Source organism: Dendrobates tinctorius, unplaced genomic scaffold (genome assembly GCF_039654945.1).
Source record: "Dendrobates tinctorius isolate UK_male_01 unplaced genomic scaffold, ASM3965494v1 ptg000091l, whole genome shotgun sequence".
NCBI classification, from domain to species: domain Eukaryota; kingdom Metazoa; phylum Chordata; class Amphibia; order Anura; family Dendrobatidae; genus Dendrobates; species Dendrobates tinctorius.
This window is the reverse complement of record NW_027361759.1, coordinates 3,377,938-3,404,527: the sequence shown is the minus strand read 5'-3', so window position 1 is coordinate 3,404,527 and position 26,590 is coordinate 3,377,938. Positions and strand designations below refer to the sequence as shown.

Here is a 26,590-nt window from a genome sequence, read left to right as displayed (position 1 = left end):
AATTGGTGGGTATTGTGCATGGCATCTATTCAAATTAATCAAACCTGTGAACTAAAGTTTAACAAAAAGATTTGCAAGAGCCTGGTCCAGCTGCCATGTCCGAAGTCTGTGGCCACTAAACAAAGTCCTGCAAATCTCCTAAGCCTCTTTAAATTAGTAGGCCCTGCAACATTATTACATTGCAGCAAGATGCTCAAATGACATCAAGGTGGCCTTCTACCCAGAAAAAAAGGCCGGGCATGTCACATGCAGTAATGCTGTAAGGCTCTGGTCCAGAAGACATGGAGAACTGGCATGACCGCTAGACAAGGAGACTGCAAAACATTTTGCTCAACTCTACAATGCAGTATAATAATCTGACCAGAAACCAAACAAAATGAAAAATTACCAATCCATTACCAGCCTTTCTGTTGTGAGTGATATGTCCAAACCTTAACATGAACATTGCCAGCTCCATCAGCACATTTATAGTATTACACATTGACACAATCTACAATCTGGTAATTTATTACAAGTAATTAATACAATAAATGTACCCTTGTGCAGTATTCACATAAGCAAGCAGTTCAAGTGGAAATTAAATACTATGCAGTGCAAGCAAAAAAAGCAGTTATAAAAAAAAAAAAAAAAAATCGTGTGTATTTGCTTGACTGCATCAAAGTTGTCCACTAAGTAAGATGGCCGCCCCTTCCTCCTAGGATTCCAGTCTGCTGGAGCCAGTGTTCCTAATCATTTGCTTTTGTACATATACAAGCATAAACGCAAGAGCTTTTTCTCTTTTGTAATGGTGACTACAATGTCCTTGGCCACCTTAAACCCCTTGATACAAAAGGTCATATTTTGGAATGTTCTTTGGATCTATTGGACTTTGGACAATGAGCTTTCCTCGCATTGCTCCCCTGTAAATTACTTCAATGAGGTCAATAAAATCTTGCTTCGTCTTGAAACTTCCTACAAACTTGGTATGATCTGGGGACCTAGAAAACAAATTGTGACATTAGGGCCTTTGTCTAAGAATGAAACAGTGTAAAACAGTACAAGTCCAGTGTTGAATACGATCAGTACCATAAAATATCCCATCATCGGTCAGTTTCACGTGGCCACAATAGAGACTATATGAGCCCATACATTGCTCTAATCAACCAATGAGTGTATACACCCTTATGGCTAAAGCCCCTGTTACACACTGCGATATCGCTAGCAATATCGCTGTAAAGTCACCGATTTTGTGACGTTATAGCGATATTGCTAGCGATATCGCTATGTCTGAAACTTACCTCAGACGGGCTCCCCTGCTGCTCATCGTTGGTCACGCGAGAAGGTCCTGGACCATTTCTCGTCGGGCGCTTCCTGTGGCATGGACGCGGGCGGGAGGACGCCAGGATCGCCGCGCCTGACAGGTAAGTAGCGACCCCCGACCCTGCGATGTCGCTGGTGAGATCTGCCTGTTTGGCAGCTCACTAGTGACCACTTAGCGATGCACCAGCAATCGGGGTCGCTGGTGCATCGCTAAGTGTAACGGTACCCTAACTGATTGTTTTAGTTAGCACTAGGGAAATCTGAGAAGCTAACCTACAAACTGCTGTCAGAGCAGATAGCACTAATTCAGTATTATAATCATACTGATGAATCAACTTTATAGGTCCTAGAGATTGAATCTGCTAGTTAAACAGACAAACTAGTGTCATTTTAAACGTATTTGCCAATTATTCAGCTTAGTAATAATAGTCATGTTTTAATGCATCTTTTCATTAGAGCCTATTTACCCTTTGGGTAATTTGCTAATATGTATTCATACATTGCTCTATGCACACTCTCCTGCTGGAACACAGAGCTTCTTCCAGCTGAGCTTCAGAATTTTGCAAAGATGGGCTTGCAAAAATCCATGCTTTGGTTACAGTCACAAATCCTTGTGACATGTCCAGTTTTTTTTTGTCGGACAGCATAAAAATAGACGCCGTTTTGAGAACAGATTTGTATCTCCGCTTTGTGCGACTCAGAGCTTGTCCTTATCTGTTTTGCTGATTAGATTCTGCCATTAAAGGAAACCTGATGGGCAGACATTATTTGGCCAAATTTTATGCAAACGTTTCATGTATTTTTCTTCATATTCAAAAACAATTTTGCTATTCACATTTCATATATTTCACACTGACAAGCTTTAACACAATTGAGTGCAACCATCTTCATACATTGTACATGTAAGTAGCTCTTTTTTGGTATGCACCTGGTTCAGACTAGTTCTTGATGTGCCAGTCCGTTTTCTGTTATTAAAGGAAACCTGTCATGTAAAAAATACCTGTCAATCTGCAGGTTAATAGCATTTTAAAGCTGTGCACCCACTGCACTGAAAGTCTGGCTACGGGGAGGAAATTAACTTTCTTCCTCCAGGCAGCCTGCGCCCTTCAGTCATAGAGGTGGGCCGGCTAGGTTTCAGTCTCCGCTTATTACAAAGTCATAAATACAGACCAACCAAGGCACAAAATTAAGGAGGACACCCACTCAATCCACAACCATATTTGGTCATGAGGGGCTCCACAGAGGACACTCCAAACTAACACTTGAAAACCATTGAATCACAAGGAGTATAAAGTCCAATATCATACAATAAATTTATTAACATATATGCCAAAAACAGACAGTACATACAATGTTACAGCAGGATCAGGTAATGATAGCTAGGTCACTGATTACATCTAATATATAAAGCTCAAGTGTATGTATGTATGTATGTATGTATGTATGTATGTATGTATATATATATGTGTGTATGTCCGGGATTGGCATCCGCACCGTCGCAGCTACAGCCACAAAATTTGGCAGTCACACGTCTGGACCCCGAGAGTGTCCTAGGCTATGTTGTGAGGCGAAATTTTAACCCCGCGGGTTCCAATTCACCAAACAATTTTGCCCCTATCTACATAATTGGGAAAAAGTGTGTGTCTATCAAGCCCCGCCCCTCATTATGATGCCATAATGGTTGCCATGGCGACGCTGATGTCATCATAGGTTTTAAGCCCCACCGCTCACTATGATGTCATAATGGTTGACTATGGGATGGAGGATGTGTGATGGGTATATGGGCACTGGACTATGGGATGGAGGATATGTATGACGGGTATATGGGCACGGGACTATGGGATGGAGGATGTGTAAAGGGTATATGGGCACTGGACTATGGGATGGAGGATGTGTAAAGGGTATATGGGCACTGGACTATGGGATGGAGGATATGTATGACGGATATATGGGCACGGGACTATGGGATGGAGGATGTGTGATGGGTATATGGGCACTGGACTATGGGATGGAGGATATGTATGACGGGTATATGGGCACGGGACTATGGGATGGCGGATATGTATGATGAGTATATGGGCATGGGACTATGGGATGGAGGATATGTATGATGGGTATATGGGCATGGGACTATGGGATGGAGCATAATTATAATTTGCTCTAACTAACCACAGTTAGTTACTATGCCCGGGCAGCGCCGAGCTCTTCAGCTAGTATCTATATAAAGTGCCATACATAATTAACATACCGCCATAGGGATAAAGTATATAACTATAGGCCGGTGAGTCTGACTTCTATACCAGGAAAGATCTTTGAACAAATTATTAAACAACATGTATGTCAATACCTGGATAAGAATGAAGTGACTAAACAGAGTCAGCATGGGTTTGTAACTAATAAGTCATGTCAGACAAACTTAATTTCCTTCTATGACGGTATCACTGATTGGGTGGATCAAGGAAATGCTGTAGATATAGTATATCTTGACTTCAGCAAAGCATTTGACAAAGTCTCTCATACAATCCTTATTGAAAAAATGACTAAGTATGGAATGGACAAGGCAACTGTTAGGTGGATTCATAACTGGCTTAGTGATCGGACCCAAAGAGTGGTCGTAAATGGCTGCACATCCAGTTGGAAGAATGTCTCAAGTGGGGTACCACAGGGCTCTGTCCTGGGCCCTGTATTGTTCAACATCTTTATCAACGATTTAGATGAAGGAATTGAGGGTAAACTGATTAAATTTGCTGATGACACAAAGCTAGGAGGGATAGCTAATACTAGAGAAGAGAGAGAAAGGATTCAAAAAGATTTAAATAAACTGGAGAAGTGGGCAGCAACTAACAGAATGGTTTTTAACAGGGAGAAATGCAAAGTACTACATCTGGGCAATAAAAACGAAAAAAGCATATATAGAATGGGAGGAATAGGGCTAAGTGACAGCACATGTGAAAAAGACTTGGGTATACTAATAGATCACAGACTGAATATGAGTCAACAGTGTGATGCAGCAGCAAAAAAGGCAAATGCAATTCTAGGATGTATTAACAGAAGCATACAGTCTAGATCACGTGAAGTCATTATTTCCCTCTACTCCTCTTTGGTCAGACCTCATCTGGAATATTGTGTCCAGTTTTGGGCACCACATTTTAAAAAAGACATCAACAAACTGGAGCAAGTTCAGAAAAGAGCGACCAGAATGGTGACCGGTCTGCAAACCCTGTCTTATGAGGAAAGGTTGCAGGAATTGGGAATGTTTAGTTTGCAAAAGAGAAGACTGAGAGGAGACTTAATAGCTGTCTACAAATATCTAAAGGGCTGTCACATTGTAGAAGGATCAACTTTATTCTCATTTGCACAAGGAAAGACTAGAAGCAATGGGATGAAACTGAATGGGAGGAGACACAGATTAGATATTAGAAAAAACTTTTTGACAGTTAGAGTGATCAATGAGTGGAACAAGCTGCCACGAGAAGTGGTGAGTTCTCCTTCAATGGAAGTCTTCAAACAGAGGCTGGACAGACATCTGACTGGGATGATTTAGCGAATCCTGCTTTGAGCAGGGGGTTGGACCAGATGGCCCAGGAGGTCCCTTCCATCTCTACGGTTCTATGATTCATTCTATGATAAATATATGCCCAAGAAATAACAATTCCCCGAAATTGGAACGGGTCAAGAAAAGGTTAAAAATCCTATATAGTATATGCCAAGTGCTTACCCATTAGCGATATATATGTCAGGACCAAAGCCGCCAGCCCCCGACGCGCGTTTCGTTGCTCTTTTTCAAGGTTGCGGTCCTGGCACTGACAGACAGCCGACTTTACACTGCTGACCTGGCTGTCAGTCAGTGCTGGGGGCATAGATACATCCACTGCTCACTGTGTACTGAGCTACGACTGAAAGCCAGAGAAAAAGTTAATTTCCTCCAGGCAGTTGGGCTCTCAGTGCAGCGGCCACACATCGTTAGAACACTATTAACCCCACATCTGCAGATTGTGTTTTTTTTACATGACAGGTTCCCTTTAAAGTCTATGAGGATAGACCATTATTTTTAAAGATTCCATAATAACAGGGTCTGTACCACAGGATTGGCGTATAGCAAATGTGGTGCCAATATTCAAAAGGGGAACAAAAACTGAACTTGGAAATTATAGGCCAGTAAGTTTAACCTCTACTGTGGGTAAAATCCTGGAGGGTTTTCTAAGAGATACTATACTGGAGTATCTGGAGAAGAATAACCTCATGACCCAATATCAACATGGGTTTACAAGGGACCGTTCCTGTCAGTCTAATCTGATAAGCTTTTATGAAGAGGTAAGTTCCGGACTGGAACAAGGGAATGCAGTGGACGTGGTGTACAGTCATGGCCAAAAGTTTTGAGAATGACACAAATATTAATTTTTTACCAAGTCTACTGCTTCATTTTTTCTAATGGCAATTTGCATATACTCCAGAATGTTATAAAGAGTGATCAGCTTAACAACAATTACTTGCAAAGTCAATATTTGCCTAGAAAATTAACTTTATCCCCCAAAACACATTTCAACATCATTGCAGCCCTGCCTTAAAAGGACCAGCTAACCATTTCAGTGATTGCTCCATTAACACAGGTGTGGGTGTTGATGAGGACAGGGCTGGAGATCAATCTGTCATGATTAAGTAAGAATGACACCACTGGACACTTTAAAAGGAGGCTGGTGCTTGGCATCATTGTTTCTCTTCTGTTAACCATGGTTATCTCTAAAGAAACACGTGCAGTCATCATTGCACTGCACAAAAATGGCCTAACAGGGAAGAGTATCGCAGCTAGAAAGATTGCACCTCAGTCAACAATATCGCATCATCAAGAACTTCAAGGAGAGAGGTTCCCTTGTTGCCAAAAAGGCTCCAGGGCGCCCAAGAAAGACCAGCAAGCGCCAGGACCGTCTCTTAAAAGTGTTTCAGCTGCGGGATCGGGCTACCAGCAGTGCAGAGCTTGCTCAGGAATGGCAGCAGGCAGTTGTGAGTGCATCTGCACGCACTGTGAGGCGGAGACTCTTGGAGCAAGGCCTGGTCTCAAGAAGGGCAGCAAAGAAGCCACTTCTCTCCAGAAAAAGCATCATGGACAGACTGATATTCTGCAAGAGGTACAGGGAGTGGACTGCTGAGGACTGGGGTAAAGTCATTTTCTCTGATGAATCCCCTTTTCGATTGTTTGGGACATCTGGAAAACGGCTTATTCAGAGAAGACCAGGTGAGCGCTACCACCAGTCTTGTCTCATGCCAACTGTCAAGCATCCTGAAACCATTCATGTGTGGGGTTGCTTCTCAGCCAAGGGAATGGGCTCTCTCTCAGTCTTGCCTAAAAACACAGCCATGAATAAAAATGGTACCAGAATATCCTCCAAGAGCAACTTCTCCCAACCGTCCAAGAGCAGTTTGGCGATCAACAATGCCTTTTTCAACATGATGGAGCACCTTGCCATAAAGCAAAGGTGATAACTAAATGGCTCAGGGAACAAAACATAGAGATTTTAGGACCATGGCCTGGAAACTCCCCAGATCTTAATCCCATTGAGAACTTGTGGTCAATCATCAAGAGACGGGTGGACAAACAAAAACCTTCAAATTCAGACAAAATAAAAGCATTGATTTTGCAAGAATGGACTGCTATCAGTCAGGATTTGATCCAGAAGTTGAGTGAGAGCATGCAAGGGAGAATTGCTGAGGTCCTGAAGAAAGGTCAACACTGCAAATATTGACTTGCTGCATTAACTCATTCTAACTGTCAATATAACCTTTTGTTACTCATAATATGATTGCAATTATATTTCTGTATGTGATAAAAACATCTGACAAACACATATAAAAACCAGAGGGCAGCAGATCATGTGAAAATATAATATTTGTGTCATTCTCAAAACTTTTGGCCATGACTGTACATGGACGTTTCAAAAGCTTTTGATACGGTGCCACACAAAAGGTTGATACATAAAATGAGAACAATGGGGATAGGGGAAAATATGTGTAGGTGGGTTAAGAGCTGGCTCAGGGATAGGAAACAAAGGGTGGTTATTAATGGAGCACACTCGGACTGGGTCACGGTTAGCAGTGCGGTACCACAGGGGTCAGTTTTGGGCCCGCTTCTTTTTAACATATTTATTAATAACCTTGTAGGGGGCATAGAGAGTAGAATTTCAATATTTGCAGATGACACTAAACTCTGCAGGGTAATCAATACAGAGGAGGACAATTTTATATTACAGGAGGATTTATGTAAACTAGAAGCTTGGGCTGATAAATGGCAAATGAGCTTTAATGGGGATAAATGTAAGGTCATGCACTTGGGTAGAACGAACAAGATGTATAATTATGTGCTTAATTGTAAAGCACTGGGCAAAACAGTCACTGAAAAAGACCTGGGTGTATGGGTGGACGACAAACTCACATTTAGTGGCCAGTGTCAGGCAGCTGCTGCAAAGGCAAATAAAATAATGGGATGCATTAAAAGAGGCATAGATGCTCATGAGGAGAACATAATTTTACCTCTATATAAGTCACTAGTGCGACCACACTTAGAATACGGTGTACAGTTCTGGTCTCCGGTGTATAAGAAAGACATAGCTGAACTGGAGCGGGCGCAGAGAAGAGCGACCAAGGTTATTAGGGAACTAGGGGGTCTGCAATACCAAGACAGGTTATTATACTTGGGGTTATTTAGTTTGGAGAATCGAAGGCTTAGGGGTGATCTTATTACAATGTATAAATATATGCGGGGACACTACAAAGACCTTTCTAATGATCTTTTTACTCTTAGACCTGTGACGGGGACAAGGGGGCATCCTCTACGTCTGGAGGAAAGAAGGTTTAAGCATACTCACAGACGCGGATTCTTTACTGTAAGAGCAGTGAGACTATGGAACTCTCTGCCATATGATGTTGTAATGAGTGATTCCCTACTAAAATTTAAGAAGGGACTGGATGCCTTTCTTGAAAAGTATAATATTACAGGGTATATACACTAGTTTCCTTAATATTGCGTTGATCCAGGGAGCTAGTCTGATTGCCGTATGTGGAGTCGGGAAGGAATTTTTTTCCCCAATGTGAAGCTTACTGTTTGCCACATGGGTTTTTTTTGCCTTCCTCTGGATCAACATGTTAGGGCAAGTTAGGATAGGATATGGGTTGAACTAGATGGACTTAAAGTCTCCCTTCAACCTTAATAACTATGTTACTATGTTACAAGTAAAATAGATGAGAAACAGAAGATATGTTTTGTTCTTTAGAATGCAGCCTAAGGCTGGAGTCAGACACAACGTATAAAAATACGGTCCGTATTTTACGATCGTAATATGCAGAAATGTTCCCTGAACAGTGATCCGTATGTCATCCTTTGGCAAGGCTAGGATGCGATTTTTGCGCATGTAAGAATCCGTATGACGAGATTTTCTCGCCGGCTTGCAAAACGGACATATAATGGAGCCAATGACAGGTTAAAACCCAAACGAAAGAATGGATATAGACACATAGAATACATATATATAAATATATACATGTCTTTGAGTCACACATATATGATTTATACTTCATAGAGTTCTACGTAGCATAATAGCTGCTAAATCAATTGCCAGCTTCTGTAAAATCATTACAAAACCCGACAGGAAACGACACATGGTTTACATACAGTAAACCATTTCATTTCATTTAGTTTTTAGTAGTCAAAGACATATAAATTAGATTAGGGTAGGTGTGTAAAATTTTGGACATGTACGCGTGTTAAATTAATGGGTAAATTCGATGAAAAAAATTTTGTGGTCTCCCGCAGTAATTTCTCCACCAGAGAGGGAAAGCCAGTGAGTGAGGGTAGATATTAATGGCCTAGAGAGGGACCATTGTTTTTGCCCCCCCCGGCTAAACAATCTGCCCCCAGCCACCCCAGAAGAGGTGCATCTATAGGATGCGCCTTTTCTGGCACCTAGCCTCTCTATTCCCATTGCCTCTAGCGGTGGCTCATGGGTCAATGTCACCTTGCTATTGAAAGGTGACATTAAGTCGGGTTAGTAATGGAGAGGTATCAATAAGACACCTATCCATTATTAACCCTAGAATAGTAAAGAGTTAAAAGACACACATTAATTAAAAATTCTTTTAATGAAATAATCACAAAGTTTTTGATCAAATTTATTATACTGCTAATCCAACAGAATCCCTTGTTGTCCTGTTTAAAAAAAAAAAAATAAAAAATCAACAATATCCATATCTCTTCACCGTTCAGTCAGGTCCCCAGCTGCAATCCATCACAAGGGGTTAACTAGTCTACAATAGGGACTGGTGCTAATGCTACCGGCCCCGCTGTAAACCACTGCAAAATGAATGAAATCATGTCTGCACAGGCGCCCAGGCTGACTGGAGATGAACTAATAAGCATGGGAAAGTTTCTGAATTTTTTCCCACGCTGTCAATTCACCTCCGATCAGTTAGGGACTCCGAGCAGCCTCCGTAACGTCAGCGGTAGTCAGTGAGGCTGCGCGGAGTCCCTGGCTGACCTGAGGTGAACTCAGGAGCGTGGGAAAAAGTTCAGAAACTTTCCCACGCTTATTAGTTCATCTCCGGTCAGCAGGGGTGCCTGCGCAGAAATGATTTCATTCATTCTGCAGTGGTTTACAGTGGGGCCGGTAGAATTAGCACCGGTCCCTGTTGTAAACTAGTTAACCCCTTGTGATGGATTGCAGCGGGGGACCTGACTGAACGGCAGAGAGGTATGGATATTATTTTTTTTTTTATTTATTGCTTTTTTTACAGAACAAGGGCTTTTGTTGGATTGGCAGGATAATAAATTTTGTCAAAAACTTTGTGTATTTATTTCATTAAAAGAATTGTGTGTGTGTGTGTGTGTGTGTGTGTCTTTTTTAACCCTTTACTATTCTAGGGTTAATAATGGAGAGGTGTCTTATTGACACCTCTCCATTATTAACTCTGCTTAATGTCACCTTTAAATTGCAAGGTGACATTAACCCATTATTAACCCATGATGCACCGCTAAAGGCAATGGGAATAGAGAGGCTAAGTGCCAGAAAAGGCGCATCTTATAGATGCACCTTTTCTGGGGTGGCTGGGGGCAGATTTTTTTTAGCCGGGGGGGGCAAAAACATTGGTCCCTCTCTAGGCTATTAATATCTGCCCTCACTCACTGGCTTTCCCTCTCTGGCGGAGAAATTACCACGGGAGCCGACACAATTTTTTTCAACGAATTTACCCATTAATTTAACACCTATATGTCCAAAATTTTACACACATACCCTAATCTAATTATTAGTCAAAGACATATATAAAACTAAATAAAATGAAATGGCTTACTGTATGTAAACCATGTGTCATTTCATGTCGGGTTTTGTAATGATTTTACAGAAGCTGGCAATTGATTTAGCGGCTATTATGCTATGTAGAACTCTATGAACTATAAATATGTGTCTCAATGACATGTATGTATGTGTGTGTATATATATATATATATATATGTGTATGTATTCTATGTGTCTATATCTATTATTTCTATTCTTTATTAAACATGTTAGTGTGATCTTACTGTATCGCAAAATGAATTGCCGGCTTTTGTTAAAGGACACCGGTGCGTATTTCTCGCAAGTCACAAGTCTGGTCCGTGTGCAATCCGTAGTTTTCTCGCCCCCATAGACTTGAATTGGCGTATTACGGGCATAATACGCTGACAATCGCAGCATGCTGCGATTTTCTCAGCCCGTATAATACGACCGAGAAAAAAAATAATAAAAAATCGGCTGATGGGAGCTGCCCCATAGATTAACATTGGTCCGAGTGCAATGTGCATAGCACTGGTCCGTATTTCTCGCTAGTGTGTCTCCGGCCTAATACTAATATTTTTAAACAGAAAAATATCTGTGTGAAATTACAGCTCCAAGCCTAGCAGGCTGCTGGCCCACTTCACACTTAGGACTATCAAATGGTTGAAATAGGCAACACTGTGTCGTTTAATCTAAAACAGTTGGGACTATGATGGAGCAGCTACCCGGTGTTGAGGACTCCAAGTCTGATTAATGTAATTAGTAAGGCTAGTTTCACATTTGCGCTTTTGAGCGCAGCGACGGCCTGTGCACGGCTGCCGCTAAGCCCCGCCCCTGCCACGCCTCCGCCGGTAGCTCCGCCTACCGGTGCATGATGCTGCATGCGTCCTGCGTCCCTTATCTTTATCACTGGGGCGCAGGCCGTGCGCAGTATTCGTTTGGCGGTGCATGCGTCCTTTTCACGGTGCGCCGAGTGCAACCAAACTGCAGCAGGTTGCGTTTGGCGCTGGTCGGCGCACCGTGAAAAGGACGCATGCGCCGCCAAACGCATACTGCGCACGGCCTGCACCCCCAGTGATAAAGATAGGGGACGCAGGACGCATGCAGCGTCATGCGCCGGTAGGCGGAGCTACCGGCGGAGGCGCGGCAGGGGCGGGGCTTAGCGGCGGCCGTGCGCAGGCCATCGCTGTGCTCAAAAGTGCAAATGTGAAACTAGCCTAAGTTGTATATCCCATTCTATATTGGAAGGAAATGAATGATATTAGAAGATGCAACAGAAGAACAAATAGCATGTTAATATCACCTTACCCGTAATCCACTTTCATATGTTGCCCATTAAAGAAAAAGACAGTAGATGGGATATAGCTGATATCAAAGTATTGGCGGTAGACCGGCACTTTGTCCACATCCACAAGATAAATGGCAGCCATTTTACTTAAGTCATGGGATGTCTTTGCAAGCTGAAAAGACAGGAACAAAGTGAAAATGGAAATAAGATCCGATGATATGGATTGGGTAGGTGTCCAAGGTACATAAAAAAAAAAAAAAAAAAAAAAAAAAAAAAACTTTCCAAACACAATGCAGTAGGTTTCAGAAATCACACACTCACAATATTATCGAGCTGCAAACAAACAGGATCGTCATCTCTTCCAAACCGGAGAACCAAGACCACCTCAGCTGTCGTCTTTACCACATGATCTACATCAGGCTTACTACTTATCTTCGGGAGAAGAAAACTCATGATTTTCAAGGTTTGGACTCAGATGGTTTCTAAAAAAGAGAAGTGGAAACATTTAATAAAAAGCTCATTATAGGTCTGTTTTTACATGCAGGCTTTCTCTTAGCATGGTTTGAGGAGTCGCATGTTTAAAGGGATTGTCCCTTTTTAAAATGATATTGTACAATAGGGTTGCAGAGGTCTAAAATAATATCATTGGAAGCACATAGAAACACTGAAGCTGGATTTGGCCCGCTTCAGAGTACTGCTAGCATACGGGTGGACTGAAGTATAGTGCCAGGTTATGAAACTTGGGGTTAATTAGTTTGGAAAAAGCAGGCTTTGGGGCGATCTTTTTACAATGTACAAGTATATGAGGGGACAGTACAGAGATCTTTCTAAGGATCTTTATACACCTACGCCTGCGATGAGGACAAGAGACCATACTCTACGTCTAGAGCAAAGAAGGTTTCATCATCATCACAAACAGTGATTCTTTACTGTCAGAGCAGTGAGACTATGGAACTCTCTGCCACATGATGTGGTAATGCTTGATTCACTACAGAAGTACAAGGAGGGCTTGGATACCTTTCCTGAAAAATATCATTTTACTATTACCTTATAATATTACAGGTTATAAGTACTTGATTTTGTGATGGGATCAATATATTAGATTATAGGTCCGACTCAATGAACTTGGGTCTTCTTTCAACCTTAAAACTGAAAGAGCTTATAAGTTCCTTGCCGTGGAGACCAGCCACTTTCAGACTGCAGAGGTGGCCAGTAATCTAGGCAACGAGCAGCAAACTATACTATTAAAAATCACTACATGTCATTCTTGACCGCAGGGAATATTTTCAATAAACGGTAAAACGCAAAGTTGCTTGTTTTTACAGGACATGAGAAAACCCCTTTAAAAACTACACTGACAGGTTGTTTGTTTTATTTAAAAAAAACAGCATGCTTTTACCCCCTTACAGTTTATTTACCCACCTACATAGTGGCCGTATTTTCTCGTCTATGTTACTGCTGTAAAATGAGCCAAATGGACAGCTTAACAGGCATATAGGTAATTCAGGTTGTCAGATCCATGTATGCCAGGACCTGCAGTTGTTACCGGCGAGAAGTTATAGCCACCGCAATTTAGATTGTCCACTTAGTTTCTTCCCAAATAATTTGCCATAATCGTGTATGGCCCAACACTTCTGATTTTGAAAGTGTTGTATAGGTTGATAGGGAACCTGGGCTCTGTACCACAGAGGCCTCCGACGTCGCCACTTGGCAGATTAATTATTGAGCCTCACATTTGCTAATGCTAAAATAAACATCTATGAGCCAGGAATGAGAGCCAATGTAGAGGCCTGTAACTGACGTCATAGGTAGACCACAACTATGGGAGTCAAAATGAGAAAACAAATCCAGAAAATCACCTTGTCTGATTTGGCAACATTTATTTTGCAAATTATGGTGGAAAATAAGTATTTGGTCATTAACCCCTTACTGACATCGGGCGTAATATTACCGTACATCGATGTCAGTATCCCTGCCTTTGTTTTGAACAGCTGACATGTGCCCGCAATAGCCGTGGGTGGAATTGTGATCCACCCGTGGCTATTAACTAGTTAAATGCCACTGTCAAACGCTGACAGCGGCATTTAAATGGCATTTTCGGCATTCGTGCCCGAAAGGCGCACACCGGTGACCTGCATCACGTGATCGCGGGTCACCGTTGTGTAGGCATGACAACCAGAGGACTCCTTGAGACCTCTATGGTTGTTGATGCCGGATCGCTGTGAGCGCCACCCTGTGGTCAACGCTCATAGCAAGTCTGCAATTCTACTACATAGAGGCAATCTGAGCATTGCCTCTATGTAACAGAGCCGACAGAGCTATGGAGGCTATTGAAGCATGACAAAAGTAAAAAAAAAATAAATTAAAAATATGAAAAAAATAAAAAATATATAAATTCAAATCACCCACCTTTTGCCGCATACAAAATAAAACAATAAAGAAAATAAAACACACACATATTTGGTATTGCCGCATTTAGAATAATCTGATCTATCAATAAAAAAAAAGATCGCTAAATGGCATAGCGATAAAAAGTCAAAATTCCAAAAATTTTTTTTTACAAAGTTTGGAATTTTTTTCACCAGTTAGATAAAAAAAAGAACCTACACATGTTTGGTGTCTATGAACTCATAATGACCTGGAGAGTCATAATGGCAGGTCAGTGTTAGCATTTAGCGAACCTAGCAAAAAAGCCAAACAAAAAACAAGTGTGGGATTGCACGTTTTTCGCAATTTTATCGCACTTGAAATTTTTTTCCCGTTTTCTAGTACACAATATGGTAAAACCAATGGTGACGTTCAAAAGTACAACTTGACCCACAAAAACAAGCCCTCACATGGCCATACTGATGGAAAAATAAAAAAGTTGTGGCTCTCTGAAGAAGGGGAGCAAAAAACGAAAATGCAAAACCGAAAAAAGCTCAGGTCATAAAGGGGTTAACAAAAGTTCATCTCAATATTTTGTTACATATCCTTTGTTGGCAATGACAGAGGTCAAACGTTTTCTATAAGTCTTCACAAGGTTGGCACACACTGTTGGTGGTATGTTGGCCCAATCCTCCATGCAGATCTCTAGAGCAGTGATGTTTTGGGCCTGTCGCTGCGCAACATGTATTTTCAAATCCCTCCAAAGGTTTTCTATGAGGTTGAGATCTGGAGACTGGCTAGGCCACTCCAGGACCTTCATATGCTTCTTATGAAGCCGCTCCTTGGTCGCCCTGGTGGTGTGCCTGGGATCATTATCATGCTGGAAGACCCATCCACATTTCATCTTCAATGCCCTTGCTGATGGAAGGAGGTTTGCAATCAAAATCTCACGATACATGGCACCATTCATTCTTTCATGTACATGGATCAGTCGTCCTGGTCCCTTTGCAGAGAAACAGCCCTAAAGCATGATGTTGCCACTCCCATGTTTCACAGTAGGTATGGTGTTCTTTGGATGCAACTCAGTATTCTGTCTACTCCAAACACAATGAGTTTTGTTTCTACCAAACATTTCTACTTTGGCTTCATCAGATCATTTGACATTCTCCCAATACTCCTCTGGATAGATTGGGGAATCCCTGGCGGCGTAGTGTGTTACTGATGGTAGCCTTTGTTACACATGAAGTGCTCTAAAATTTCCTGGCAGACAGCTGCGCTGACTTTGGTCTTGATAAAACACAGTGGACCTACACCAGCAGAAGACATGGCTCCCCAAACCATCGTTGATTGTGGATACTTGACACTAGACCTTGGAAATCAGTGTCCCAGAGTCTGGAGGAAGAGTGGAGACAGACAATCCAAGCTGCTTGAGGTCTTGTGTGAAGTTTCCACAGTCAGTGATGGTTTGGGGAGCCATGTCATCTGCTGGTATAGATACAGTGTGTTTTATCAAGAGCAAAATCAGCGCAGCCGTCTATCAGGGAATTTCAGAGCACTTCATGCTTCCTTCTGCCGACAAGCTTTTTGGAGATGGAAATTTCATTCTCCAGCAGGACTTGGCACCTGTCCACACTGAAAAAAGTACCAATACCTGGTTTAAAAACAACAGTATCAACTGTGCTTGATTGGCCAGCAAACTCACCTGACCTTAACCCCATAGTGAATCTATGGGGTATTATCAAGTGGAAGATGAAAGACACCAAACCCAACAATGCAGACGAGCTGAGGGCTGCTATCAAAGCAACCTGAGCTTCCATAACACCTCAGCAGTGCCACAGGCTGATCACCTCCATGCCACACAGCATTGATGCAGTAATGGATGCAAAAGGAGCCCCGACCAATTATTGAGTGCATTTACTGAACATACATTTCAGTAGGCCAACATTTCAGATTTTAAAATTATTTTTTCAAGCTGGTGTTATAAAGTATTCTAATTTTTACTGAGATAATGACTTTTGGGTTTTCATTGGCTGTAAGCTATAATCATCAACATTAACAGAAATAAACACTTAATATAGATCACTCGGTTTGTAATGTCTCTATATATATAAGGCTAGTTTCACGCTAGTGTTCTCGGGCGCAGCGCAGGGCCGCCGCTAAGCTCCACCCCCGGCCGCACCCCCTCCAGTCAGTTCCTCCTCTGATCACATGACATTGCATGCGATCACCGCACCCTATATTTAGCGTTGGGTACGCTGACCGTGCGCTGGTATGATTTTGCTGGCGCTGCGCCCTGAGCACAAAAATGCAACACAGCGCGCTTTTGTGTGCTGGGTGCAGCGCCAGCAAAATCATACCAGCGCACGGTCAGCGTATTCAATGCTTAATATACGGTACGGTGATCGCATGCAGAGGAGGAACTGACCGGAGGGGGCGCGGCCGAGGAGCGGAGCTAAGGCTACTTTCACACTAGTGTTTTTTTGCGCTGCGTGCGCAGTGCAAACGCATACAAAAACGCATACGCATTTTGTATGCATTTGCTTATTTTTTGCGCATGCCTTAGCCAATTTTACTCTAAAAACGCATGCGTTTTTAAATGCTGATGTACGCATGTCCATGCACACGTCAGCGTTTCCAATGTCAGGGCTGTGGAGTCGGAGTCGGAGTCGTGGAGTCGGTGCTCATTTTGGTGGAGTCGGAGTTGGAGTCGGTATAAAATGGACCGACTCCGACTCCTAAAATATATAATAAATTGGGTACAGTAATTCAATGCAGGATGTGCTGAATATTTTTTCATAGGAATTTGGGAAAGTTATGAAATGTCCTATAAATGGCTGTTCTATTCCTGATCTAAGGCTACATTCACACACAGCGTTTTTCCTGTGTTTTTTGAGGATACGTTTTTCAGCTGCAAAAGCTGATCATCTTTTTAAAAAACCGCATCACCTGAAAGGTTTTTGAGCTCATAGATAATGTTTTCAATAGCAAAAGCAGATTAGAAATCTGCTCTATCTATCCATTTATCCATATCTGTCTATCCATATCGTATCTGTACCAAAAAGAATGAAAACCGGGTAGTACACCAATATATATTCTGTTCTATCTAAATATCTTGATTATGGGATCATAAAAATGATTAAATGTCTGAGGTTCACATTGTACTACAATAAATTTTTCACTTAAATATAAGCAATATGTGTGGGAGTCGGAGTCGTGGAGTCGGAGTCGGAGTTGGAGTCGGTGTAAGGGAAATTGAGGAGTCGGAGTCGCAGGTTTGGCTTACCGACTCCACAGCCCTGGTTTCCATAGACTGTAATGTGTTTTTTTTGCGCATTTCGTGCGCATTTGTGCGCATGTGTTTTTTTTTAAACAGGTTGGGCGCACAGAAAATGCAATAGGGTGCGTCCGGCGCGCATAGGCGCACATGGCAAAAAAAACGCATGCGCACAAAAACGCATATAAACGCTAGACAATGCACACCCCTGTTAAACATTGAGGTGCATTGCGCATGTATGCGCACGCAGCGCAGAGCAAAAAAACGCTAGTGTGAAACCAGCCTTAGTGGCGGTCCTGCTCTGCGCCCCAGAACGCTAGTGTGAAACCAGCCTTAGCGGCAGCCCTGCGCTGCGCCCGAGAACGCTAGTGTGAAACCAGCCTTAGCGGCGGCCCTGCGCTGTGCCCGAGAACGCTAGTGTGAAACCAGCCTTAGCGGCGGCCCTGCACTGCGCCCGAGAACGCTAGTGTGAAACCAGCCTTAGCGGCGGCCCTGCACCCGAGAACGCTAGTGTGAAACCAGCCTTAGCGGCGGCCCTGTGCTGCGCCCGAGAACGCTAGTGTGAAACCAGCCTTAGCGGCGGCCCTGTGCTGTGCCCGAGAACGCTAGTGTGAAACCAGCCTTAGCGGCGGCCCTGCGCTGCGCCCGAGAACGCTAGTGTGAAACCAGCCTTAGCGGCGGCCCTGCGCCCGAGAACGCTAGGGTGAAACCAGCCTTAGCAGCGGCCCTGCGCTGCGCCCGAGAACGCTAGTGTGAAACCAGCCTTAGCGGCGGCCCTGTGCCCGAGAACGCTAGTGTGAAACCAGCCTTAGCGGCAGCCCTGCGCTGCGCCCGAGAACGCTAGGGTGAAACCAGCCTTAGCGGCGGCCCTGCGCTGTGCCCGAGAACGCTAGGGTGAAAACAGCCTTAGCGGCGGCCCTGTGCTGCGCCCGAGAACGTGTGTGAAACCAGCCTTAGTGGCAGCCCTGCGCTGCGCCCGAGAACGCTAGTGTGAAACCAGCCTTAGCGGCGGCCCTGTGCCCGAAAACGCTAGTGTGAAACCAGCCTTAGCGGCGGCCCTGCGCTGCGCCCGAGAACGCTAGGGTGAAACCAGCCTTAGCGGCGGCCCTGCGCTGCGCCCGAGAACGCTAGGGTGAAACCAGCCTTAGCGGCGGCCCTGTGCTGCGCCCGAGAACGTGTGTGAAACCAGCCTTAGCGGCAGCCCTGCGATGCGCCCGAGAACGCTAGTGTGAAACCAGCCTTAGCGGCGGCCCTGCGCTGCGCCCGAGAACACTAGTGTGAAACCAGCCTTAGCGGCGGCCCTGCGCTGCGCCCGAGAACGCTAGTGTGAAACCAGCCTTAGCGGCGGCCCTGCGCTGCGCCCGAGAACGCTAGTGTGAAACCAGCCTTAGCGGCAGCCCTGCGCTACGCCCGAGAACGCTAGTGTGAAACCAGCCTTAGCGGCGGCCCTGTGCCCGAAAACGCTAGTGTGAAACCAGCCTTAGCGGCGGCCCTGCGCTGCGCCCGAGAACGCTAGGGTGAAACCAGCCTAAGCGGCGGCCCTGCGCCCGAGAACGCTAGGGTGAAACCAGCCTTAGCGGCGGCCCTGCGCTGCGCCCGAGAACGCTAGGGTGAAACCAGCCTTAGCGGCGGCCCTGCGCTGCGCCCGAGAACGCTAGGGTGAAACCAGCCTTAGCGGCGGCCCTGTGCTGCGCCCGAGAACGTGTGTGAAACCAGCCTTAGCGGCAGCCCTGCGATGCGCCCGAGAACGCTAGTGTGAAACCAGCCTTAGCGGCGGCCCTGCGCTGTGCCCGAGAACGCTAGTGTGAAACCAGCCTTAGCGGCGGCCCTGCGCTGCGCCCGAGAACGCTAGTGTAAAACCAGCCTTAGCGGCGGCCCTGCACCCGAGAACGCTAGTGTGAAACCAGCCTTAGCGGCAGCCCTGCGCTGCGCCCGAGAACGCTAGTGTGAAACCAGCCTTAGCGGCGGCCCTGTGCCCGAGAACGCTAGTGTGAAACCAGCCTTAGCGGCGGCCCTGCGCTGCGCCCGAGAATGCTAGTGTGAAACCAGCCTTAGCGGCAGCCCTGCGCTGCGCCCGAGAACGCTAGTGTGAAACCAGCCTTAGCGGCGGCCCTGTGCCCGAAAACGCTAGTGTGAAACCAGCCTTAGCGGCGGCCCTGCGCCCGAGAACGCTAGGGTGAAACTAGCCTTAGCGGCGGCCCTGCGCTGCGCCCGAGAACGCTAGGGTGAAACCAGCCTTAGCGGCGGCCCTGTGCTGCGCCCGAGAACGTGTGTGAAACCAGCCTTAGCGGCAGCCCTGCGATGCGCCCGAGAACGCTAGTGTGAAACCAGCCTTAGCGGCGGCCCTGCGCTGTGCCCGAGAGCGCTAGTGTGAAACCAGCCTTAGCGGCGGCCCTGCGCCCGAGAACGCTAGTGTGAAACCAGCCTTAGCGGCGGCCCTGTGCTGCGCCCGAGAACGCTAGTGTGAAACCAGCCTTAGCGGCGGCCCTGTGCTGTGCCCGAGAACGCTAGTGTGAAACCAGCCTTAGCGGCGGCCCTGCGCTGCGCCCGAGAACGCTAGGGTGAAACCAGCCTTAGCGGCGGCCCTGCGCCCGAGAACGCTAGGGTGAAACCAGCCTTAGCGGCGGCCCTGCGCTGCGCCCGAGAACGCTGGTGTGAAACCAGCCTTAGCGGCGGCCCTGTGCTGCGCCCGAGAACGCTAGTGTGAAACCAGCCTTAGCGGCGGCCCTGCGCCCGAGAACGCTAGTGTGAAACCAGCCTTAGCGGCGGCCCTGTGCTGCGCCCGAGAACGCTAGTGTGAAACCAGCCTTAGCGGCGGCCCTGCGCTGCGCCCGAGAACGCTAGTGTGAAACCAGCCTTAGCGGCGGCCCTGCGCCCGAGAACGCTAGTGTGAAACCAGCCTTAGCGGCGGCCCTGCGCTGCGCCCGAGAACGCTAGTGTGAAACCAGCCTTAGCGGCAGCCCTGCGCTACGCCCGAGAACGCTAGTGTGAAACCAGCCTTAGCGGCGGCCCTGTGCCCGAAAACGCTAGTGTGAAACCAGCCTTAGCGGCGGCCCTGTGCTGCGCCCGAGAACGCTAGTGTGAAACCAGCCTTAGCGGCGGCCCTGCGCTGCGCCCGAGAACGCTAGTGTGAAACCAGCCTTAGCGGCGGCCCTGCGCCCGAGAACGCTAGTGTGAAACCAGCCTTAGCGGCGGCCCTGCGCTGCGCCCGAGAACGCTAGTGTGAAACCAGCCTTAGCGGCAGCCCTGCGCTACGCCCGAGAACGCTAGTGTGAAACCAGCCTTAGCGGCGGCCCTGTGCCCGAAAACGCTAGTGTGAAACCAGCCTTAGCGGCGGCCCTGCGCTGCGCCCGAGAACGCTAGGGTGAAACCAGCCTAAGCGGCGGCCCTGCGCCCGAGAACGCTAGGGTGAAACCAGCCTTAGCGGCGGCCCTGCGCTGCGCCCGAGAACGCTAGGGTGAAACCAGCCTTAGCGGCGGCCCTGCGCTGCGCCCGAGAACGCTAGGGTGAAACCAGCCTTAGCGGCGGCCCTGTGCTGCGCCCGAGAACGTGTGTGAAACCAGCCTTAGCGGCAGCCCTGCGATGCGCCCGAGAACGCTAGTGTGAAACCAGCCTTAGCGGCGGCCCTGCGCTGTGCCCGAGAACGCTAGTGTGAAACCAGCCTTAGCGGCGGCCCTGCGCTGCGCCCGAGAACGCTAGTGTAAAACCAGCCTTAGCGGCGGCCCTGCACCCGAGAACGCTAGTGTGAAACCAGCCTTAGCGGCAGCCCTGCGCTGCGCCCGAGAACGCTAGTGTGAAACCAGCCTTAGCGGCGGCCCTGTGCCCGAGAACGCTAGTGTGAAACCAGCCTTAGCGGCGGCCCTGCGCTGCGCCCGAGAATGCTAGTGTGAAACCAGCCTTAGCGGCAGCCCTGCGCTGCGCCCGAGAACGCTAGTGTGAAACCAGCCTTAGCGGCGGCCCTGTGCCCGAAAACGCTAGTGTGAAACCAGCCTTAGCGGCGGCCCTGCGCCCGAGAACGCTAGGGTGAAACTAGCCTTAGCGGCGGCCCTGCGCTGCGCCCGAGAACGCTAGGGTGAAACCAGCCTTAGCGGCGGCCCTGTGCTGCGCCCGAGAACGTGTGTGAAACCAGCCTTAGCGGCAGCCCTGCGATGCGCCCGAGAACGCTAGTGTGAAACCAGCCTTAGCGGCGGCCCTGCGCTGTGCCCGAGAGCGCTAGTGTGAAACCAGCCTTAGCGGCGGCCCTGCGCCCGAGAACGCTAGTGTGAAACCAGCCTTAGCGGCGGCCCTGTGCTGCGCCCGAGAACGCTAGTGTGAAACCAGCCTTAGCGGCGGCCCTGTGCTGTGCCCGAGAACGCTAGTGTGAAACCAGCCTTAGCGGCGGCCCTGCGCTGCGCCCGAGAACGCTAGGGTGAAACCAGCCTTAGCGGCGGCCCTGCGCCCGAGAACGCTAGGGTGAAACCAGCCTTAGCGGCGGCCCTGCGCTGCGCCCGAGAACGCTGGTGTGAAACCAGCCTTAGCGGCGGCCCTGTGCTGCGCCCGAGAACGCTAGTGTGAAACCAGCCTTAGCGGCGGCCCTGCGCCCGAGAACGCTAGTGTGAAACCAGCCTTAGCGGCGGCCCTGTGCTGCGCCCGAGAACGCTAGTGTGAAACCAGCCTTAGCGGCGGCCCTGCGCTGCGCCCGAGAACGCTAGTGTGAAACCAGCCTTAGCGGCGGCCCTGCGCCCGAGAACGCTAGTGTGAAACCAGCCTTAGCGGCGGCCCTGCGCTGCGCCCGAGAACGCTAGTGTGAAACCAGCCTTAGCGGCGGCCCTGCGCTGCGCCCGAGAACGCTAGTGTGAAACCAGCCTTAGCAGCGGCATTGTGCTGCGCCCGAGAACGTGTGTGAAACCAGCCTTAGCGGCGGCCCTGCGCCCGAGAACGCTAGGGTGAAACCAGCCTTAGCGGCGGCCCTGCGCTGCGCCCGAGAACGCTAGTGTGAAATTAGCCTTAGCTGCGGCCCTGCGCTGCGCCCGAGAACGCTAGTGTGAAACCAGCCTTAGCGGCGGCCCTGTGCTGCGCGCGAGAACGTGTGTGAAACCAGCCTTAGCAGCGGCCCTGTGCTGCGCCCGAGAACGTGTGTGAAACCAGCCTTAGCAGCGGCCCTGCGCCCGAGAACGCTAGGGTGAAACCAGCCTTAGCGGCGGCCCTGCGCCCGAGAACGCTAGGGTGAAACCAGCCTTAGCGGCGGCCCTGCGCTGCACCCGAGAACGCTAGTGTGAAATTAGCCTTAGCTGCGGCCCTGCGCTGCGCCCGAGAACGCTAGTGTGAAACCAGCCTTAGCGGCGGCCCTGTGCTGCGCCCGAGAACGTGTGTGAAACCAGCCTTAGCAGCGGCCCTGTGCTGCGCCCGAGAACGTGTGTGAAACCAGCCTTAGCAGCGGCCCTGCGCCCGAGAACGCTAGGGTGAAACCAGCCTTAGCGGCGGCCCTGCGCTGCGCCCGAGAACGTGTGTGAAACCAGCCTTAGCGGCGGCCCTGCGCCAGAGAACGCTAGGGTGAAACCAGCCTTAGCGGCGGCCCTGCGCTGCGCCCGAGAACGCTAGTGTGAAATCAGCTTTAGCGGCGGCCCTGTGCCCGAGAACGCTAGTGTGAAACCAGCCTTAGCGGCGGCCCTGCGCTGCGCCCGAGAGCGCTAGTGTGAAACCAGCCTTAGCGGCGGCCCTGTGCCCGAGAACGCTAGTGTGAAACCAGCCTTAGCGGCGGCCCTGCGCTGTGCCCGAGAACGCTAGGGTGAAACCAGCCTTAGCGGCAGCCCTGCGATGCGCCCGAGAACGCTAGTGTGAAACCAGCCTTAGCGGCGGCCCTGCGCTGCGCCCGAGAACGCTAGTGTGAAACCAGCCTTAGCGGCGGCCCTGCGCTGCGCCCGAGAACGCTAGTGTGAAACCAGCCTTAGCGGCGGCCCTGCGCTGCGCCCGAGAACGCTAGTGTGAAACCAGCCTTAGCGGCGGCCCTGCGCTACGCCCGAGAACGCTAGTGTGAAACCAGCCTTAGCGGCGGCCCTGTGCCCGAAAACGCTAGTGTGAAACCAGCCTTAGCGGCGGCCCTGCGCCCGAGAACGCTAGGGTGAAACCAGCCTTAGCGGCGGCCCTGCGCTGCGCCCGAGAACGCTAGGGTGAAACCAGCCTTAGCGGCGGCCCTGCGCTGCGCCCGAGAACGCTAGGGTGAAACCAGCCTTAGCGGCGGCCCTGCGCTGCGCCCGAGAACGCTAGGGTGAAACCAGCCTTAGCGGCGGCCCTGTGCTGCGCCCGAGAACGTATGTGAAACCAGCCTTAGCGGCAGCCCTGCGATGCGCCCGAGAACGCTAGTGTGAAACCAGCCTTAGCGGCGGCCCTGCGCTGTGCCCGAGAACGCTAGTGTGAAACCAGCCTTAGCGGCGGCCCTGCGCTGCGCCCGAGAACGCTAGTGTGAAACCAGCCTTAGCGGCGGCCCTGCACCCGAGAACGCTAGTGTGAAACCAGCCTTAGCGGCAGCCCTGCGCTGCGCCCGAGAACGCTAGTGTGAAACCAGCCTTAGCGGCGGCCCTGTGCCCGAGAACGCTAGTGTGAAACCAGCCTTAGCGGCGGCCCTGTGCTGCGCCCGAGAACGTGTGTGAAACCAGCCTTAGCGGCAGCCCTGCGATGCGCCCGAGAACGCTAGTGTGAAACCAGCCTTAGCGGCGGCCCTGCGCTGCGCCCGAGAACGCTAGTGTGAAACCAGCCTTAGCGGCGGCCCTGCGCTGCGCCCGAGAACGCTAGTGTGAAACCAGCCTTAGCGGCGGCCCTGCGCTGCGCCCGAGAACGCTAGTGTGAAACCAGCCTTAGCGGCGGCCCTGCGCTACGCCCGAGAACGCTAGTGTGAAACCAGCCTTAGCGGCGGCCCTGTGCCCGAAAACGCTAGTGTGAAACCAGCCTTAGCGGCGGCCCTGCGCCCGAGAACGCTAGGGTGAAACCAGCCTTAGCGGCGGCCCTGCGCTGCGCCCGAGAACGCTAGGGTGAAACCAGCCTTAGCGGCGGCCCTGCGCTGCGCCCGAGAACGCTAGGGTGAAACCAGCCTTAGCGGCGGCCCTGCGCTGCGCCCGAGAACGCTAGGGTGAAACCAGCCTTAGCGGCGGCCCTGTGCTGCGGCCGAGAACGTGTGTGAAACCAGCCTTAGCGGCAGCCCTGCGATGCGCCCGAGAACGCTAGTGTGAAACCAGCCTTAGCGGCGGCCCTGCGCTGTGCCCGAGAACGCTAGTGTGAAACCAGCCTTAGCGGCGGCCCTGCGCTGCGCCCGAGAACGCTAGTGTGAAACCAGCCTTAGCGGCGGCCCTGCACCCGAGAACGCTAGTGTGAAACCAGCCTTAGCGGCAGCCCTGCGCTGCGCCCGAGAACGCTAGTGTGAAACCAGCCTTAGCGGCGGCCCTGTGCCCGAGAACGCTAGTGTGAAACCAGCCTTAGCGGCGGCCCTGTGCTGCGCCCGAGAACGTGTGTGAAACCAGCCTTAGCGGCAGCCCTGCAATGCGCCCGAGAACGCTAGTGTGAAACCAGCCTTAGCGGCGGCCCTGCGCTGTGCCCGAGAACGCTAGTGTGAAACCAGCCTTAGCGGCGGCCCTGCGCTGCGCCCGAGAACGCTAGTGTGAAACCAGCCTTAGCGGCGGCCCTGCACCCGAGAACGCTAGTGTGAAACCAGCCTTAGCGGCAGCCCTGCGCTGCGCCCGAGAACGCTAGTGTGAAACCAGCCTTAGCGGCGGCCCTGTGCCCGAGAACGCTAGTGTGAAACCAGCCTTAGCGGCGGCCCTGCGCCCGAGAACGCTAGTGTGAAACCAGCCTTAGCGGCAGCCCTGCGCTGCGCCCGAGAACGCTAGTGTGAAACCAGCCTTAGCGGCGGCCCTGTGCCCGAAAACGCTAGTGTGAAACCAGCCTTAGCGGCGGCCCTGCGCCCGAGAACGCTAGGGTGAAACTAGCCTTAGCGGCGGCCCTGCGCTGCGCCCGAGAACGCTAGGGTGAAACCAGCCTTAGCAGCGGCCCTGTGCTGCGCCCGAGAACGTGTGTGAAACCAGCCTTAGCGGCAGCCCTGCGATGCGCCCGAGAACGCTAGTGTGAAACCAGCCTTAGCGGCGGCCCTGCGCTGTGCCCGAGAGCGCTAGTGTGAAACCAGCCTTAGCGGCGGCCCTGCGCCCGAGAACGCTAGTGTGAAACCAGCCTTAGCGGCGGCCCTGTGCTGCGCCCGAGAACGCTAGTGTGAAACCAGCCTTAGCGGCGGCCCTGTGCTGTGCCCGAGAACGCTAGTGTGAAACCAGCCTTAGCGGCGGCCCTGCGCTGCGCCCGAGAACGCTAGTGTGAAACCAGCCTTAGCGGCGGCCCTGCGCCCGAGAACGCTAGGGTGAAACCAGCCTTAGCGGCGGCCCTGCGCTGCGCCCGAGAACGCTGGTGTGAAACCAGCCTTAGCGGCGGCCCTGTGCTGCGCCCGAGAACGCTAGTGTGAAACCAGCCTTAGCGGCGGCCCTGCGCCCGAGAACGCTAGTGTGAAACCAGCCTTAGCGGCGGCCCTGTGCTGCGCCCGAGAACGCTAGTGTGAAACCAGCCTTAGCGGCGGCCCTGCGCTGCGCCCGAGAACGCTAGTGTGAAACCAGCCTTAGCGGCGGCCCTGCGCCCGAGAACGCTAGTGTGAAACCAGCCTTAGCTGCGGCCCTGCGCTGCGCCCGAGAACGCTAGTGTGAAACCAGCCTTAGCGGCGGCCCTGCGCTGCGCCCGAGAACGCTAGTGTGAAACCAGCCTTAGCGGCGGCCCTGTGCTGCGCCCGAGAACGTGTGTGAAATCAGCCTTAGCAGCGGCCCTGTGCTGCGCCCGAGAACGTGTGTGAAACCAGCCTTAGCGGCGGCCCTGCGCCCGAGAACGCTAGGGTGAAACCAGCCTTAGCGGCGGCCCTGCGCTGCGCCCGAGAACGCTAGTGTGAAATTAGCCTTAGCTGCGGCCCTGCGCTGCGCCCGAGAACGCTAGTGTGAAACCAGCCTTAGCGGCGGCCCTGTGCTGCGCCCGAGAACGTGTGTGAAACCAGCCTTAGCAGCG

At 49.9% G+C, this 26,590-nt stretch overlaps 1 protein-coding gene across 1 annotated transcript in view; it reads right to left on the bottom strand.

The window, feature by feature from the left end:
* Positions 1-491: 491 nt before the first annotated feature.
* The window catches only part of TXNL4B (thioredoxin like 4B), a 28,263-nt gene continuing 2,164 nt past the window's right edge, over positions 492-26,590 (bottom strand). Inside the window, exons 2-4 of the mRNA XM_073586180.1 lie at positions 12,208-12,368; positions 11,907-12,058; positions 492-977 (exon numbers count right to left, since the gene is read on the bottom strand). Of these exons, the coding sequence (XP_073442281.1) occupies positions 812-977; positions 11,907-12,058; positions 12,208-12,339 (450 nt within the window). The 5' untranslated portion in view covers positions 12,340-12,368 and the 3' untranslated portion in view covers positions 492-811. The remainder of the gene's footprint in view (positions 978-11,906; positions 12,059-12,207; positions 12,369-26,590) is intronic.